The 15,846-nt window shown below is 37.8% G+C and overlaps 2 protein-coding genes across 3 annotated transcripts in view; one reads left to right on the forward strand and one right to left on the reverse strand.

The window, feature by feature from the left end:
- LOC124168476 (protein UBASH3A homolog) overlaps positions 1 to 6,864 on the reverse strand; it is a 33,615-nt gene extending 26,751 nt beyond the window's left edge. For both annotated transcript variants that reach the window (XM_046546752.1, XM_046546750.1), the window contains exons 1-5: positions 6,757 to 6,864; positions 6,424 to 6,664; positions 6,136 to 6,337; positions 4,873 to 5,051; positions 1,269 to 1,407 (exon numbers count right to left, since the gene is read on the reverse strand). In XM_046546752.1, the coding sequence (XP_046402708.1) occupies positions 1,269 to 1,407; positions 4,873 to 5,051; positions 6,136 to 6,337; positions 6,424 to 6,664; positions 6,757 to 6,863 (868 nt within the window). In that variant the 5' untranslated portion in view covers position 6,864. The remainder of the gene's footprint in view (positions 1 to 1,268; positions 1,408 to 4,872; positions 5,052 to 6,135; positions 6,338 to 6,423; positions 6,665 to 6,756) is intronic.
- Positions 6,865 to 7,103: 239 nt separating this feature from the next.
- The window catches only part of LOC124168477 (DNA-directed RNA polymerases I, II, and III subunit RPABC3), a 595,544-nt gene continuing 586,801 nt past the window's right edge, over positions 7,104 to 15,846 (forward strand). The window contains exon 1 of the mRNA XM_046546753.1: positions 7,104 to 7,176. Within this exon, the coding sequence (XP_046402709.1) occupies positions 7,104 to 7,176 (73 nt within the window). The remainder of the gene's footprint in view (positions 7,177 to 15,846) is intronic.

Consider the following 15,846-nt stretch of genomic DNA (forward strand, 5'->3'; position numbering starts at 1 on the left):
ATTTTTTTTCGAAAACTGACAGGAAAAACAATTGCATGATTGCGGTCCCTTACCACTAAGAGGGGTAATAAAAGACGAGGGGGTCAGGGTACCTTTTATGGGTACCTGCTCCCGAATTTGGAGGGTAAAGCCTAAACCCGGCAGTGTTGGGTCCCGAAACAAATACGTCGTACACCCGTGACCGTCATAATAGGGGGAGAGCTGGGAAAGGTATATATTTGGCATTTATTTACTTGTAATTTCTCCAAGGAGAATATACAGCTTTCTTCTCCCGGGTCAAGAAACGTCCACACATATATTCACGTCTTTAGTAGGGAAAAAGATATAGATGTAAGGATATAATTTATCGGAACTTACATTTGGAGTATGCTACTCTACAGAAGGGAGGCATGGACAGTGACAGCAGTAGAGAAATCAAGGATATAGGCTTTCGAAATGCAATGCTACAGACGAATGATGAGGATCAAATGGATCGACCGAGTAAGTAATGAAGAAGTCCTATGATGAGCAGGAGAGAAGAAAAGCCACATGAAAACCTTGAGAAGAGGACGGAACAACCTTATCATCCATATCTTCAGATATATGGCCTGATGAAGACAATTGCCAATTGTCAAACAATATTATTATTGTAGATTTATGGTTTTTTTGGGAATATCCCGCGTCAGGTTATTAAAATGGCCGACGTTTCTTCTCCTATACCGCAGACCTCATCAGGGCGAATGACCTGATGAGGTCTCCGGAGATATTATTATTATTATTATTGTCGAGGGACAAGTGGATGGCAAGAACAGAAAAGGAAGACGTCAAACAAAATATATGGAACATAAAGAAAGATGCGAAAGAGAAGAAATACGTAGGTGTGAAAAGATTAGCTGATTGAGTGGAGAGCTGCGTCAAACCAATCTTAGGATTGTAGACCAGTGATGATGATGATGATGATGACAGGCGACACGTGCACCACATATCTAGAGAGCAAAAATATTCGGACAGCTCAGCTACATCTTGAGACATGATGGCCTGATGAAGACAGTCGTCGAGGGACAAGCAGATGGTAAGAATTAAAAAGGAAGACCTTGGATAACATATGTATATGGAACAGGTAAAGAGGGATGTGAAAGAGAAGAAATATGTATGTGGCTGTGAAGATTAGCTGATAAGAGAATTGAATGGAGAACTGCATCAAACCAATCTTAGCAGAGATAATAATGTACCGGAAGTTCAATAAACTTATATACTACATATTTTCAAAAATGGCTTGCAAGCTATACCTGTGAGCCAAGAAATTCCTTCAACCCAGCCGTCTGGTGAATTTTCCAGGGCATCACCAGACACATATATGTAGTCCCCAATTCGCAGTTCAAGCTCATCGGATTCACGAGGGACATGTGAATACAAAACTTTGTGCACCTGTGAGATTAGAAAAATGGTAATCATCAATTTTTCGGCCAGCAAACATTACATATATATTCCAAATCATGCACAAATGCAAAGCATTTGAAAAATGCAATAATGCTAAACAAGGCATCTCATCATAAGAAAAGAACTGATGAAAGGGATATGTACCTTGCAGTTATCTAACAGGGGAAAATAGAAGTACACATATTAACTTGGTGTGCATTGTGGGTCACATATTATAAAATGGGCAAGATACTTCTTGATTTTTTGGAAATCTTGGAGTGAACAGTCCTCAGTATTTCATAATTTTGAAGAATTCTATAAATACTTATGGCTTTTCAATTCGTCAATAACAAATTTTCACATTTCCTCCAAATTGCACTGTCACAAGATAAAGTATTTATGTTAAAAATAACACTTCAATGATGAAATAGACCAATCTGTAGACTGTATAGCTTGTAATTTGTATTACTTTTGAGGAGAATTTGTTAAAGAATTCAAATATGTAGTATCATTAAATCATAAACTCATCTCATAAAAATTGTGGCTAGTTTACTAAAAGTAGCCACTGAAGTAGTTTGCAAAAATATCTGACAACTGTAGATTGAGTAGAGAGTATTTAGTAGCATACAAATCAGGTATCTAGGCTGAACTTGACTTACAAGGGAAGACCGCATACCTTGCTCTGCCTTTTTCAATGCTGTATTTTTTATGGCATTCGGAATGGCAAACGCACCTTGGAACTGATAGTGGTTCCATTGAATGGGCCTTAGTTTGTATTCAATTAATTTTCATGTGGTACTTTTAAAATGCCTTGTATAATTCTCAAGTAGTTCACTCTTCATGAGATGGATAAGTTGGTGTAGTGGTTACCCCGGGGGCCGGAGTTAAAGGCTCAATGATGGCACAATATTTTATTGCCTTCATTTTCATCATAAGGTGACAAGGTGATATTTAATTTTTATGGTAGCACACACAGTCAGGAGTGAATTATTTTTATAGTCATAATGACTTCCAGATATTTAAGCAGTGTTATTTCGGACGTGAAGGTTGGAAGACTACACTGAAGGGAAATTTCAGCATTCTGTAGAATTCCACTGCTCACCAGAAAGAGTGAATTACACATAAAAACACACAATGACCACCCTAGAACTAGCGTGCAAATCTGAATTGAGTTTGCTAAAAGCAAAGCCCTATTGAAGGAAGGAACGGTGAACCATAGGCATATCTTTAATACACCCAGAAAGTCAAAAGATTAAAGGGGAGCAAAAATGGTGGCTTTTTTTCTTTGAAGAAATGACATTTATAGGGGGTCTTCTTGTTATCATGATGTAAGGGCTATGGAAGATTTTGGGAAGCGGCAGGCACAAGACACATTTGGGGTAATTGTTGATCTTAAATTATCAAGTTTTACTCGATCCTATTTTTTAACTGAAATAATATTTCAGAACGGTTATAGTATTAAACAGCTACCTTGTATGTAAACTCTCTTTGGAGTAATGGGAATTACAAGTGATTGAGAGATGTGGTGATTTATACTCGTTTTGTGTTCTTCTATATTAAACCTGCATGCATATTGCAGCTCACTGCCATCTGCTCTCGCAAGAAGTCATTATCATTTTTAATTTGGAAGTTGATCAGTATAAGCAATCAGTGGCGGCGCGTGCGTATACGCATGTTAGCAAGTGCACACCCAAAGATGAATAAATTATAAAAGAAAACTATTCCTTTGCAACGCGAAGGATAAAAGTACTGTCTGCATATGCAAGAAACATGAGCCTCCGAACGCTACAGCTATCTCCCTTTCGAATTCACCGCTCTACTAGTGTGCGATCCCGTGGCATCATGCCGGGCGCATTTTCGGTCTGTGCGATCGCTTGAAGGAGCTCTGGCGGGACGAGGTAAGCGGGGGGGTATGTGCTGTTCAAAGGGGCGATGGGAGCAGACTCAAAACCATGCGAATGCGCACGCGCATGTTTTTGGTGACTGACTAGCAGGTAGTGTAGTGGTGTAGCCGCCACCTACACTACCTGTGCCCAGGATCCTAGTACGTCTACAGAGCCATCTGTATAGCCGTTTTCTACACTACTTCCTCATAGGGTGTAAGGAAAAGAGAATGAATTTCAACTACCGTCACCTGTAAAGGTGTGTTGAGAATAATTATTTTCATACATGCTAATATTATTTCTGTTCATGCAATTTTAAGGGTAGAGTGTACCAGTGATATGTTTTGCTTGCTATGTATTCTATTACGACGAAATATGACGCTCATGGATTAGGATTAACATAATATAATTAAATCATCCTATATCTGCTCTAATGCACACCCTAGATAAATTACCACCAGCCGCCACTGTAAGCAATACAAAAAAATAACGTTTTATTGCACAGTAAACCTTTCTATTGTATCCTTCATATCTCCACGGTTCAAAATGACATTGCTTAACATACCAAAATGCCATTATGCCATACCATTATGATGATAAAAAAACATCCTGTCCTACCTATGCTTGCTGCAATTGAAATTAAATTTTAGCTTTTTGCCGTATAATGAAAATGAAATATGTAAAACAATAAAATATAATGGCATCATTGAGAGACAACCTCTGATCCCCACGGTGGAAGTTAAGAACGATAACCACTACATCAACTGACCTATCTCATGAAGAGTGAGCTGTTTGGGAACTATATAAGTCATGTTAAAAGTACTGCATGAACATTAATTAATTACAGCTATACTAAGGCCCATTCAATGGATCCACTACCAGTTCCAAGATGCGTTCCTCATTCCGAATGCCATAAAAAATACGGAATTGAAAAAGGCAGAACAAGGTACATGGTCTACCCTTGTTAGTCCTTGCTAGCCCACTGAAAGTGAAAATTACTCACAATCAGCCTTCTTTCATAATTGCAGGTCAACTGCAAATATTATCCTTATACATAGATGTCCATAGTGGGACTGAAAATTTTTGATTTATTTATCTATGTACCAAGATTTAATGGTAATGAAGACTGAATGAACATTGTGTAGTATGTATGGTTGTATATCAGAACAATGAGAATAAATTTTTCAAAGTGTTGAAACCCTTATTGGCTCATCTTCAACAGTCTGATTCAGGGCTTATTTCTTTTTCAGCTTCTAATTATGCCTTTTTAGCATCACAGTTCTGCCTAAGAAGATTAAGTTCCACTCACACTGGAAATGAATATAGGGACACATTGATAACTGTACAGTTTTCATTTTAACATAAAAATAATTTAAAGTGAGAGCCTTCATATGTAAAATCAACTCCTTCAAGTTAGTGACAAAAACTGTAACTAAATGCGTAACTGATAAATGTATCTAAATGACAAAAATTCACATGATTAACTGCAATGGAGTGAGGTTTCTTTTTTCTGGTATTCCTCCTATGTTTATATCTGTCATACATGGTTAAAAAGGAAGGAAAACAACAAAATAATGCTCAGATAAATTACCTGATTTTTTCCTATTCTTGAATCACGAGAGTACAACCGCAATTCCCAATTTGATGGAAGAGGTGGCTCAATTTCTGCCACGAGGGCCCTTAAAGTGTCGTACTCCTCAGGGGGGAATTGGTAGGTCAGCGTTAAGTGCATGGACTTGACATTGGCTTCCTGAGGACCCTTCAAACAACCTCCCATGAAAAAATAAAATATCTTATCAATATTATGGACCAAGCAAAGACAAAATGTATATTGTCAATATGTCTCTAAACCATGAGCATTTTCACTATTTTTTTCTACTGGGCTTGGATGGATGGTTAAATTTCATATTTTTGGAGTACTTCAGCATCATTTCAATAAAATTACTCCTTTGCAGCTCACGAAGCACTCCTCTTCAACTCAAAGTGAAGAAGCTAGATGGAGCTGCTGAATTTTTTCTACAGGGTTTAATAACACAATTGAGAAAACATATATAGAGGGATCAATCCTTCAGCCCCACATAAAAAAACTTAGTAGCAGTAGGTACAATCAACAGTTGGTGGATGATTCAGTTTTAAAATAATAAGATCTATGATCACTTCAACATTAGTAGCTGTGGTCATTGACCTAGTATTGATATATGTAATTACATTAATGGCTTTTCATGAATGAACTATGCCACCTAGAGGCATTTTGGGGGAGCTAGTTCAATGTTCTACCAAGGGTTCTTTTCCTGATTCTCTCCTCAGTGGAGAAATGCTTATGAAAATGGAAAGCCAAGGCAATCTCCTGCACCCCTCTTGGTGGCCATATCAAAGAAATCAGCTTCATTATCCCAGCTGGGAATTTAAAATATCAAATTTCTGACGTTATACACCCAGTTCAAACCATATGCTCAAACGAGGTAAAACTTAAGGCCTTGAGTTGAGATTAAATATATCATTTAAACACGCAGATTAATGCAAAACAAATTTTTCTTCCAGCATTTACTAATAATTATGACTCGGATCTGAACAAAAAAGCTGAATGTGCTTAACTGAAATAATAAACAAGGTTTCCGCTGGATGCCAAAGGTAGATAGCAGGCAATATTGTTTAGTAATTATCCTCATTAGTAGTAACAGATTGAAATACATAAAAATTAGATGGTGATGAACTATCTATCCACACACTATTTACCACTTAACTAGGAAAGGAAATTTCCACTAAATGTTACATATTCTATATTGATGAAACACTCAACTGCGAAAAGTCAGCATATTCGATTAGTTAAAATAAATATATGAACCACAGTTACCAATAGATGTTATTCCACTGGTGTACTTAGCCGCAATATTCTTCAAAATGTTTGCATGCTCATCGTCCATGAAGAACCCCATGAAGTTTGGGGAGGCATAAGATTCTAGCTTCACAGGATTATCCTCCGACCATTCTGGCCTGAAATCGTCATATACTTTTTCTAGCAGTGTCACTAAATTTTCCGTTAGGTCATCAGGAGCCTGGCGAATGAAAAAAATGTCTTTCAGAGACTTCCATCTCCCATCACTGAATACTAATAGATATATTCTCTTTTAAACGCGAATACCATAAAGAAAGACACCAAGGTTATGTGAGGCATGTAGTTGTGAGCTCCATTCCATTGGCACTGGTCGGAGGATTTTCTCCAAAATGACTGAAGTTGTCGGAGAAATGGACCAGTGGGGCAAGCATACACTATGTACTCTCTGGGAGTGATGACATCAATTGTAGGATCATTTACATGCGCTAGCAGCCAATCTGATGCCAATTGTACACCCCTATGACCGGTGGCAGCAAGTGCCTTCTCTCTTCAACCGAATTGAAGGTAGAAGATAAGGAGTATGAATGAATAGTTAGTTACACCAAGGAGAAAATTTCAATTGCAGACAATTCAACTTACGATCTATGCTTCGGGAATCCCATCTGCAATAATATTTGCAGCGGGGATAAATACTGTTTCAAAATTTTTGTGGGTGTAGGATTTTTCCGGGGCGGTAATGTAGCCATGTTCTTTGTTATTGTTTTGCACCCATCAGTGCGCACCACGTTTTGATTGTGGACATATTACGGCTAGTCATTTGGAGGCCTGCATTTCTCACTCTGTGATACAATCCGTGGAGGTGGAGCAATACGGATTTAAAAATACTAAAATATTTTCATAAGCTGTAAATTGAACCCATTATTAGCTGTAGATATTCCTTAAAATAACGCATATTCAGTTATTCAAGTTTCAATTTCCGTGTAATCATGGCGGGTGTCCTGTTTGAAGATATTTTCAACGTGAAGGACATCGATCCTGAGGGAAAAAACTTCGATCGAGGTATGTCATTTTGTTATTCTGATACTATATATAATTAGGTGACGAGAGGTTTACAATGAAGGCACACTCATCCCCACGTGTTTTCGGTTTTACTGTTACTCTCCCGTGGGACTCTACTGCTCTTACCAAGGTGTTAAGCCGGCTTTTACTTTTAAGTTTTCTGCTGGGAAATTCGCTTATTTAGTGGTATATTTAATGTGTATTTTAATAACTCGTCTATTATTGCTGCTATGTTTGCGGAAATTTATTCCTTTCCGGGGTGAAATCGACCTACTTGTAAACAATAACATTCGAGTCACATGGAATCTATTTTTCGCGTCTAATTACAGTATTTACTAAGGTCAATTGAGGATAGTGAATGATTTTTATAGTTCCGGGGTTTCCTGCATCCTGTGGGTATTTCAATTCTATAGTTTTGAATTTGTACTCTGGAAAGGTAGTATGTTTTAGGCGGACCTTCATGGTTTTTTTTTAATGTTTGTGATGATTGGAATTTGTGTATTCAAGGTATTAGGTGTTTGTAGGTTGCTTGAATAATTTCTTCTTTAATTCACTGTCATTTCTTGTATATGGCGATCTCTATGTTGTTGTTAACCCGTTTCAAACATCCCTTGAAACTAGCAATTATATCATGTGGGGAAATTTTGTTTTTCTGAGAGGTTAGGGCGGATATTGCATGGTAAAATCGTTGTGAGCGTGTCATCATATACGCAGAGTGTACTTCTTTCAATTATAGATGCTCAAGACACAAGTGCATATGTGATAGGTGTCTTTGTTTACATTCGTGGTCATCCTTGATGCCTTGTTACTGCAACATTTTCTGGACACTTCCGTTCTTTAGCACTGTTACGATAGCTTCATTAAATGGTTGTCAATAAACTTGTACAGGTATCCCCGTACAGTATCTGGGACATCTCTAACTATTTGTAAAAAAATTCAATTTTCTCTTAAATCCATCCTCAGATGAGGCGGCTTTAATGGACAAATGTGGCTTGATTGATGAGATTAGCAGTAGTAGTTAGGATTTACATGGACTGTTTTATTCATCTCTCTGTAATTGCGAATATTTCTGTATTATTCTGTCCTTCCGTGTTCATGTGGCAAATTACCTGCTTCTTGATGAAGTGTGGAGAGTTCAGGTCGATTAAAAAAATTTGCATGTATACAACTCACTTGTTAATTTTCGATGTGTAATATCAATTATGTATATTTTTTTACGAATGGCGGGGCTGAGTATATTTTTACCTCTCATACTGGCCCTATTTACTTAAATATTCTGAAACATTTATTGCCTTGTTTGTTTTGTTGCATATCAAATTACAATGAAACGTATGGAAATATTATTTAGTTTTCATGATTAATATTTTGTGTTAGTTTGTATCTCCGTGATGACTCTTGAACTTCTTTCATCAAGGGTTCAAGTTTCATCATTCCCACATTTTTTTAATCAGTTGGAAGTAAGGCTGATGTCAGTCATTATATTGCAGATGATATATAAATTTTCACATCTATTATCACACTTGTGAACACTGATGAATTAATCAGCCTCAGAGAGATTTAGCAGAGCAGTTAGTGGTTCTTAGCTTCTGAAAATATTCACGGCTTGCTTGATTTCTTTCTTCAAATTCTTAGGATTAGTAGATGTGTTATTTTAAAAGACTGTATCTTCCATATTTCCTTTCTCAGGTATTATTATATTGCTTCATATGTGGTATCTATTGGAATTTCTTATAATCTTAATGTTGGGATTGTATTGTTGTTGGTGTAGGTCATTTCAGGAAGCATTCGTCTACTTCCTTTAGTTTATATACTCACCTCCATTTTCTTCTGCTGCATAGATCAAGTGAAAAAAACTTGAGTTAGCATTTTCACTCCAGTTTAGAATCTTCTATTTAGGTGCTGGGGTGCGTAAACAATTAATAAAACATGAAAAGAAACTAATGAAGGAAATACTCATGTCATGACAAGCAGTTGAGGGCTACCCAGTTAGAATCGTAGGTCTGTGCTGCACAGAAGTGGGTCACTTCACACGAAAGCTTGTTAGACACATGTGTGACCATACAGGGGGTCATGCCAGACCTTAGCAAGAGCTGTTGCAACCTTCTCTGGAGTGAACACATTGACCCTTTTGTTACTAACATCAGAAATATCTGGCAGGTTTCTTGACTCAGGAGACGTTATCCAGAAATATAATTTTTGGTTTTTTCCCAGCGAACAATTGCAGTGAAGTTTTCTTGGGTTTTGCACTGGGTCAGGTCCTCCATTTCTCCTTCCAAAGTTTCATTGGACAACTCGCCCATTGTCATCAGGGATTCAGGAATCCAATGCCAAATCCTCAAAGCCGGTATATATACTGCATTCTGTGGTTGAGGGCGGTTCAGCGTCTTCTGATTGGCTGCCAGTCCCCTCGTATTTTTAAGAGGTGGTCCCATATATGGCTTAAATTATAGCCACAGTCTCTGTTGATAGAGATAGACTGTGTCTCCAGAAATATCTGTTGGAGATTTTCCTATGTAGGTAAACGAATGCTGTAAATATCCAGGTCCTTGCTCTACCCTTTTTATGATGGTCGCGATTACCCAAAGTCTTAGTTTTGGCACCCAACGCAGTAGGGCTTAGGCCCTACCTTTAAAAATCCTGGAGCAAAAACCCACACTCGTAGTCTTATATTAACCCTCTTTCTGTTTAGGTGCCGCTGTCATACGATTTCTTATTAATTCCTATTGCAAAACAAATAGTTATTTCTTTCTCAAAAAATATAAACTAAGAATGGAATTCTTTGTGGTGTGAACGGGGTTTACATTTTTTAAAGGAAATTCTACCATAAATATTAACTTTCATCTCGAAACTTAAAACTTTCTCTCTATAAACATCAACATTAAAATCATTGATGAATAAAATCCATTAATATTAATCTTAGAGCTTTGTTCAAAACTTGACAGTGCACAGAAAAAAACAAGGTATTCAATTCAAAGTCTGCTATTTACATGCAAGCAACAATTATCCATGTAGGTAATACATTTAACAAATCATAAGTTGACCACAAACGTATGCTACAGGTATGGTTATAAACCAGGAAGAGAGGGAGCCGAACGACCCTCAAGAGTCCGAGATAATGCAGAGTCCTTCCTACGAGGGGTTGAAAAAGGTCAAAGCTGAGAGTGTCTGATTATCTGCAAGACCCTTCTTAATGAATGTCCTGCAAATACTCTGTACAGAGGGCATGAAAGACAACATTGTTGTCATGAATACCATCTTTGCTTTGGCTATCTGATACTATGCATGTAATGATGCTCCGGAGGTAGTTGAATTATTCCACTTGCTATAACCTCTTTCCCTAGAGGTTGGTAGTTTGCCCCTGTTTTCTTTCTCCTGCATAAGCAAGGTTCATACTGGTGATGGAAACTTCAGGGAAGTAGAAATTGGGACTGGAAGTCTTGCAAGCATCAGGGAAATCATAAATTCTTCAGAGGCATTGCAAATAAATGGGAATCAAGTTGAATTGAAAATGAAAAGTTGGTATGAACCCTGATACTAGTACATGTGTTAGTTTTTTCTTATAAATTTTTATGTTATTTTATGATTTTTTATAATTTTTATATTATATTATGATTTATTTTATATTTCTGAAAAACTTCAATTAAATTCAGTGAGTTCTGTAGATCTTCCTGGTATGATTTGGCAGTATGTTTATTTCTTCTCAGTTTGCCTTGATTCCTTGTTCTCCAATTTCCTTCATTGCTTCTCCTTTAACAAATTTAAGAGTTCTTGCAATAAATTACTTCCTTGTTACACCTCTATTGTTGATTTCTTGTGAATCTTTTTTCCATCTTGTATGTGTTATGTGGCCACTTTGTCTCAGTGGAGGTGGTAGATAATTCTTTTCTCATTGTGGAGTGTGGAATTTTTTTTCTGTCGTACGTAACATCTTATTCCATTTGACATTTTATCATTTACCTTTTCTAAGTCCACAAAGGCTATCTAATGTGGTTTGTTTACATGGATCATTTTCTCAGCCAATATTTTCAGTATTGCCTCCCTTGTTTCTCTATTTTTCTAAAATCCTTACCAGTTATGAGGATAAAATCACTGGTTATTTTGACAATTATACTAGCTCGGAAAAGTTACAGATATCATCACTGCTGTATCCCTGATATGTTGAAAGCATATTGGTAAGATTGTGTATCTCAAGATATTTTTGCATGTGTAAGTTGTCTGCATTTTGTTCAGCTTACTCTAATTTTTTTCCTCTCAAACTGGAGAATTATTTTCCTAAAAATGGTATTCTCTCTCCATCTTGGCCTAGTTGAGGTTTGTTGCTGCAGATTTTTTTGGGACTGTCTAGTTTTCAAATATATGGCCACAACAAGCTTCACTCTTTTTTGGGGTGTGGGCTTTTTATCTAAAATGAATTATTGCATCACTTCATTTGCAAACTGATGATGTTTGGCAATCTTAAATTCTTGTTTTCAAGCAAGAGGTGCAAGGTCCTTGAGTAGAAAAGTTACTTGACACCAGGTAGTTCATTGTCATCAGTGGTCAACAGTACTGAGATTAGTTTGATGCAGCGTTCCACTGGATTTTTCTATCAGCTAATCATCTCACACCTACATATTTCTTCTCTTTCAAATCCTTTTTACCATAGGTCTACCTTATCCATTCTTGCCATCCACTTGTCCTTTGACAATTGTCTTTATCTGGCTATCATTCCTTAAGTCATGGCAATTTAGTTCTTTTGCCTTCGTATTTGGATTTTCCTGAAGCTTCACCTCTCTCCTACTCTTCTAAAGAATACCTCATTGCTCACTTGTTGATCTATTTGGTTTCCATCATTCTTCTTTTTTTGGAGCACATTTTGAATACCTTCACCCACCTCGGCCAGTACTTCGTACTCGGACAGTACAGTTGTACCTCCTACTCTCCCTTGACTTCATGTTCTTCATACCAAAATTTCACACACCTCCCAAATTTCAAATGCACTTCTGTCATTGTCTATCTACGGAAAATCGTAGAAATTTCCTTCCTCATAGGAAATTTTTTCCTTTCCTTGGAAACATTGAATCATGGTTTCGCTAGTTGTGGGCCCTGGTCGCTTCCCTAGCGGCGAGGATTTTCCCGTCCTGCCCTTCCATCCCTATCCCTACTCCGGAGGTGTCGTTGGGCTCCTATTGCAGTGGCGCTTCCATCCTTTTTCCTTCCCTTCCACTCCCCTCCCCCGGTGCGCGGGTCTATCAGTCAAGTTACTGGCCCCGGGGTGTTGTAACCCTCAGAGGACCCACCTAGGATCCTGATCACTGCTGTCATTGTCTATGCCTAATTCTCTAGAAAGCATACTCCAAATTTAAGAATAATATATGAGCTCAGAATGTCCAAATTTAAGTTCTACCTGTTTTTTTATCTCTTAAAAAATATTCCTTTGAAGAAATATTTGCTTCCAATAAATCTTATGTTGTTAGAACGTAGGTTTCCGCGGCGATGGTTTGATCTCTGCATTTCTTCCGGGCTTCCTTCCGCGTCAGCTTGTTTGTAGACAAACAAGCTGACACGGAAGGAAACCCGGAAGAAATGCAGAGATCAAATCTTATGTTGGTCGGTAGTTATACCGGGCGTAATGATGGGTTTCCTTGCTCCCAGTATATATAATATTGTGCAGCATGAGTGAGATGGGTATTCAAAGCTAGAGGCTCTTTTGCAGTAGACCTTTTCTGAAAGGCAAGTCCAAGTATCTCAGGAGGAGAAAGGGTAGGTTAAAGGGTGCCTCGGCATGCAGTTTTTTTTTTAAAGAAAGGACTCTGTTTGACCAAATGATGAGTGTAGAATGTTGCCGTGTATGGTGAAATTAATTCATAAATTTATCTGAGCAGAAGTATCAGGGACACTTTTTCATTGCTAAGCATAGTTATAGTTATTTGTTTTGACCACTTTCTGACTTTATGAATCGTTAGTTAAACAACAGTAATATTATGTTTGACTTACTATCGGCTACATGATCTAGTAAAGGTGATCTAGGAAGATGATGGCAACAACATCAATGTCAATATAACTAAAATACATAAGGATGCTATCACAAGTATTTGAGGTGTGGTTAAGCTTGAAGCAAGGACATATTAATTTCACCCAATTGAACTGCATGTATGGCATATGAAGTGAAATTAGTATCAAAATTTTGGTGCAATATCATTGTCAGTTCTTAATTTATCAAAAAGTTAAAGGCATATTAATGTGTTGTGAACTCAGCTAACATATCTCTCTGACTGTGTAGTTACAATTGGCACCCAGAAGACTCGTGGGAATGTAAAGTGCTAAGTAGACGTTTTGGCAACATTGCAGACTGTGAGCATTCCACTCCCGTAATTTCATTCTCTCCACCCTTGTCCTCCTCCCCTTCTCTCTCCATTCCTTTGTGTAAGTGAGTGATGTCAGCTTTATTCACATCTGTACACTATATGTCGTGATTTATCATTAGCAATTTTTATTGTGAGCTGAAATGTCTGGGCAAGAAAAACTTTGGCTCCTGATTCGGGCAATGGGCACCTATTGCGGGCTAACATTAAGATGACAGTAATCTCTTTATTGTGTCATTTGGAGATGGATGTTTTTGCCAGCCTCTACCAACAACGTAATCACATATATATTATATAAATTCTTTTTGCTACCCTGCAGTGAATGATAAACTGATTACTTTACATATAGTGGTAAGTACTGCTTGGATGTCAGTATGCAGTACAATATATCAAATATTTTGAGATATTTGGGAACAAATATATGCTAGCCAGTGCAGAATAGACCCTCTGTGCAGGAGGCACCCCCCCGCCATGAGGGCTGGTCTGGTAGAGTCAAGCCTCTTAGTGATTGGTATGGTGCGGGAAAAGTGCCCAAGTGCAAGTTATCCAGGTAGCTACAAAAATTTTGGGTAAATACTGCAGTCAGTGTGCAAAACGTATGAAAGCATTCCTGCAGTCTAAGGGTTTAATGTGGCTAGACCTCTGCAATGGTAAATTGGGCAAATCACCACCCTCTGTGACAGCATTATGTTGGCGTACTCCATAAAATTTTGGCTCATCCTATAAAATTTATTGCTGAGGATTCACTTTTTCTGCTGCCTATAAGGGTGTGATGATTATCCCTATAGACGTAAATAGGCCATTTTTTGCTCCTCTCATCCCTTATTGTGGACACACTTTGGCTTTATCTTGGCATTAAATATTTTTTAAATAGTGATACTGTAAAGTAGTGGGCTGTACGGAAGTGTCGGGTTTTACGTTTAAGTGTTGGTTCTTGCCCTTGGTGTCAGGAAGGGAGTAATCACGCACAAATATTTAAAGTCTTTATCCAAAGTTTATTTCCATTTAAAATCTCAATTGCAAAATGAATTCAATGAACAAAATCAAGTAACAAACTTGTGCGCCTAGAATATGCAAAACATAGGATATTACTAATGTATCGGGGAGGAGAGGAGCCACTAGTGATGGTGGAGGTGGATAGCGAGGCATTTTGGTAGCATGGCCCATAGGGCCACTTCGACTCCCTGACTGCTACATTGATTGATGGCTAAATTGAGACTGACTACTGACTAGAGATAAGTTATGAGTGTCGAGTAATGACTGACGACCGGTTAATGTCGACTGGTGACTGTGTTATGATAGAATCTCCATGGTGCCATTATGTAGGGAAGGTGAAACAAGAATGTCTACGACAAAGAGGAAGGGGAAGGTTTTGCAATTCTTCAAAGTGAAAGGTACAAATTCCATGGCATAGTTTGACATAGCTGGCCATTCTCTGATGTTACACAACAACATATTTACGCATATTTTGGAAATGGAAATCTTCCCCTGGATGGGGAATCGAACCACAGACATATTTGCCTTTGCGGGCCACTGATCAGACCTCTGCACTATCCAGTTTTTTTTAAATTCCCATAGCAATTTTACCAAGGTTTACTTGGTATTAGGCTCGTGGGGTCCATCCAAGATTGCAATGGAAGGGAGAATGGACTTTGAAGAAGTCACAACTGTTTGGCAACCTAAAATATGCCCTGAAGTCGTGCACCTTGTGCTATGAACCCAAGGAGGTTGCAAGTATCTGGAGGCACTATTTCCAAGTTTTTGGCGTGGTCAAAGTTCCACCATCTTGGTTTGATAACTTTTGGTCATAGTCTCCGACTGATATTTTGAGGTGGCTAAGTTTTGTTACGAAAATGCCATACATCAAGTGAAAAGTGCTACCATAATCACTAGTGTTTCGCAGGTGATTTTCAGCAGATTTTTCGTACCATTCGCGATACTTCTGTCAATGTATAAAATCTGTGTCTGTTAGCTGCTTTATTGGTGGGGATATCGTTGAAAATATACTTTTGTACCGTAATTTATAGATTTCTGTTGGTTATAATAAGACGAAATATGAGTATAAGTGCAGGTAAATGACTAGTTTAACTCTCGTAAAATTTTATTTTCAGCTGAGCTGGTTGTAGCACGTAACCTTGGTGATTGATAATAATGTTTCCCTGGGAAAAAATGTTTAAGTCATAACTTTGCGGAGCCTGCTAATGAAGTAAGGAAAAAAGGTTTACATTGTGCATTCCATGTTCCTTTATTTTAATGTGTTAACATGTTATGAACAAAAATTTCACGAGAAAGTAAGCATTGACCCTTATAGGATTGTCAATGTTTT

The sequence above is a fragment of the Ischnura elegans genome, chromosome 11, assembly GCF_921293095.1.
Source record: "Ischnura elegans chromosome 11, ioIscEleg1.1, whole genome shotgun sequence".
NCBI classification, from domain to species: Eukaryota; Metazoa; Arthropoda; class Insecta; order Odonata; family Coenagrionidae; genus Ischnura; species Ischnura elegans.